This window comes from Suillus paluster (genome assembly GCF_016628075.1).
Source record: "Suillus paluster strain FC165 chromosome Unknown EDB91scaffold_17, whole genome shotgun sequence".
Lineage (NCBI taxonomy): Eukaryota > Fungi > Basidiomycota > Agaricomycetes > Boletales > Suillaceae > Suillus > Suillus paluster.
The window spans coordinates 330106-331744 of record NW_024537577.1 but is presented as its reverse complement, the minus strand read 5'-3'; the positions used below and the strand labels follow the sequence as shown (position 1 = coordinate 331744).

Below are 1639 nucleotides of genomic sequence, written 5' to 3'. Positions count from 1 at the left end.
GTGATACATAAGTTCGATCTACTACGGCTCTTACCCATTATCTCCTCAACTCTTTGGCTTCCTAGAATTCCCATTGGCCGAATGATTAGCGCCTCGTTAGTCATGACTAAGTAGAAGGGTATTCGGTTTAAATCCTTCAACTCTTACAACCCACTTCGCTTACTCCGATCCATCATCTGATCAGTCGTAATGAGAAAAGAACGTAGGCCAGATCCTCCTCCAGAAGCCTCCAGATCCAGCGAGGCAGCCGCTGCTGAAAGCTCAGTATGTGGCCTTATGAGATCACTTTGGATTAGCGCTCGTGAAAACCATCGCTATCTCTGACGCATTCTTCATCCAGAGCCAGCCCCATAGCAGAGTGAATAAGGCTCTGAGGAAATTTACGAAGACCGTGACTAAAAAGATTCCTGTACGTTGACGTGAATGCTAAGTTTTCTGGACAAGTCTCAAATGTTGTCAAATGATGCAGAAACCCTTCAAGCGTTCCCGCGGCCGCGTTCTTGTTACCCAGAACGTCGATCATGAAGGTGCTTCATCGGATCAGAATATTGTAAGTGCTCAAACCGTTGCTGCAGTCTCTCGCTTACCTCAGGTACGCCAAGGATCCGTCGCATCTGCATCCTGCTGACAACAAGCATCCCACCACATCTGAGAATCCCAGTGGCTGTGCGGACCAAGGCCCATCCGGAGAACCTGCTTCGAAGGTACTTGCGTCCAATAATCTGTTCTGTTTTCTTTTCTCAATTATGGTGGTCGCGCAGGTTAAGGCCACCCCCTCTGGCGTGGAGGAAACTTCTGGTCCTCAATCGGCTGATGCTGACATTCGGGATGCCCGTGAGGCTGTGGAACTTCGGGATGCTCATGAGGCTGCGGAAATTCGGGATGCTCATGAGGCTGCGGAACGCATGAGACTACTCGGGGGACACACCACTTCTGTGGTGTCCGCCGGTCAAAATGCCCCAGCAGATCTCACTGCCACATACGACTTCCAGACCACATATCTCCAACCCCTCAAAATTTTCGACGCCGCCATTGAGAAGCTCGGGAATGTATGAGTGACTTTCCTTGATTGGAAGCAAACTAACCAAGTTGTTCAGGTCCATCCATACGCAAAGATGGCGCTGGGTGTGCTGTCTGCGGCATCCAAAGTACGTTCGATTTCGCCCTGATTTCTGTCTCCTGCTCAGAATTATCATTGCATATAGATTGTTCTCGCTCAAGCGGAGCGCGATCAATCAGTATATCGTCTTCTCGAGAAATTAGATGAAGTTTACCATTTCATGACACACGACGACGTTCTTGGCAAGATTGAATCGATGCGCGATATCGTTGGACAGCTCGTTGAGCAGACCCTAGAGTGTGCCCGTTTCATCAGGGATTACTCCAAGATCGAAGGCTTTTGTGAGTCGTAAGCTGTCGTGCTTCGTACATTCTCCAATTTCTACCTTTATTATAGGGAAGAGACTCGGGAAAACTGTCATCTCGGAAACGGATGATATGATTCAACGGTACAGCGACGCTTTGGACAAGCTTATGCAACAATTCCGGGACCAAGTTGATCGGGACGTAGCCATCTTCGTCCAGCGTACGGGTAAGGATTTGGATGCACATCTGACTTTGCGTCAACTCATACCCCTTC

At 49.1% G+C, this 1639-nt stretch overlaps 1 protein-coding gene across 1 annotated transcript; it reads left to right on the top strand.

Annotated features, from left to right (window-relative positions):
• On the top strand, nucleotides 1–1361 carry EDB91DRAFT_208886 (uncharacterized protein). The gene is made up of 6 exons (XM_041326444.1): nucleotides 1–264; nucleotides 341–409; nucleotides 470–550; nucleotides 603–704; nucleotides 762–1148; nucleotides 1206–1361. The coding sequence occupies exons 1-5, from the start codon at nucleotides 190–192 to the stop codon at nucleotides 1053–1055; spliced, it is 621 nt and encodes a 206-aa protein (XP_041178738.1). The 5' UTR covers nucleotides 1–189; the 3' UTR covers nucleotides 1056–1148; nucleotides 1206–1361.
• Nucleotides 1362–1639: the final 278 nt, after the last annotated feature.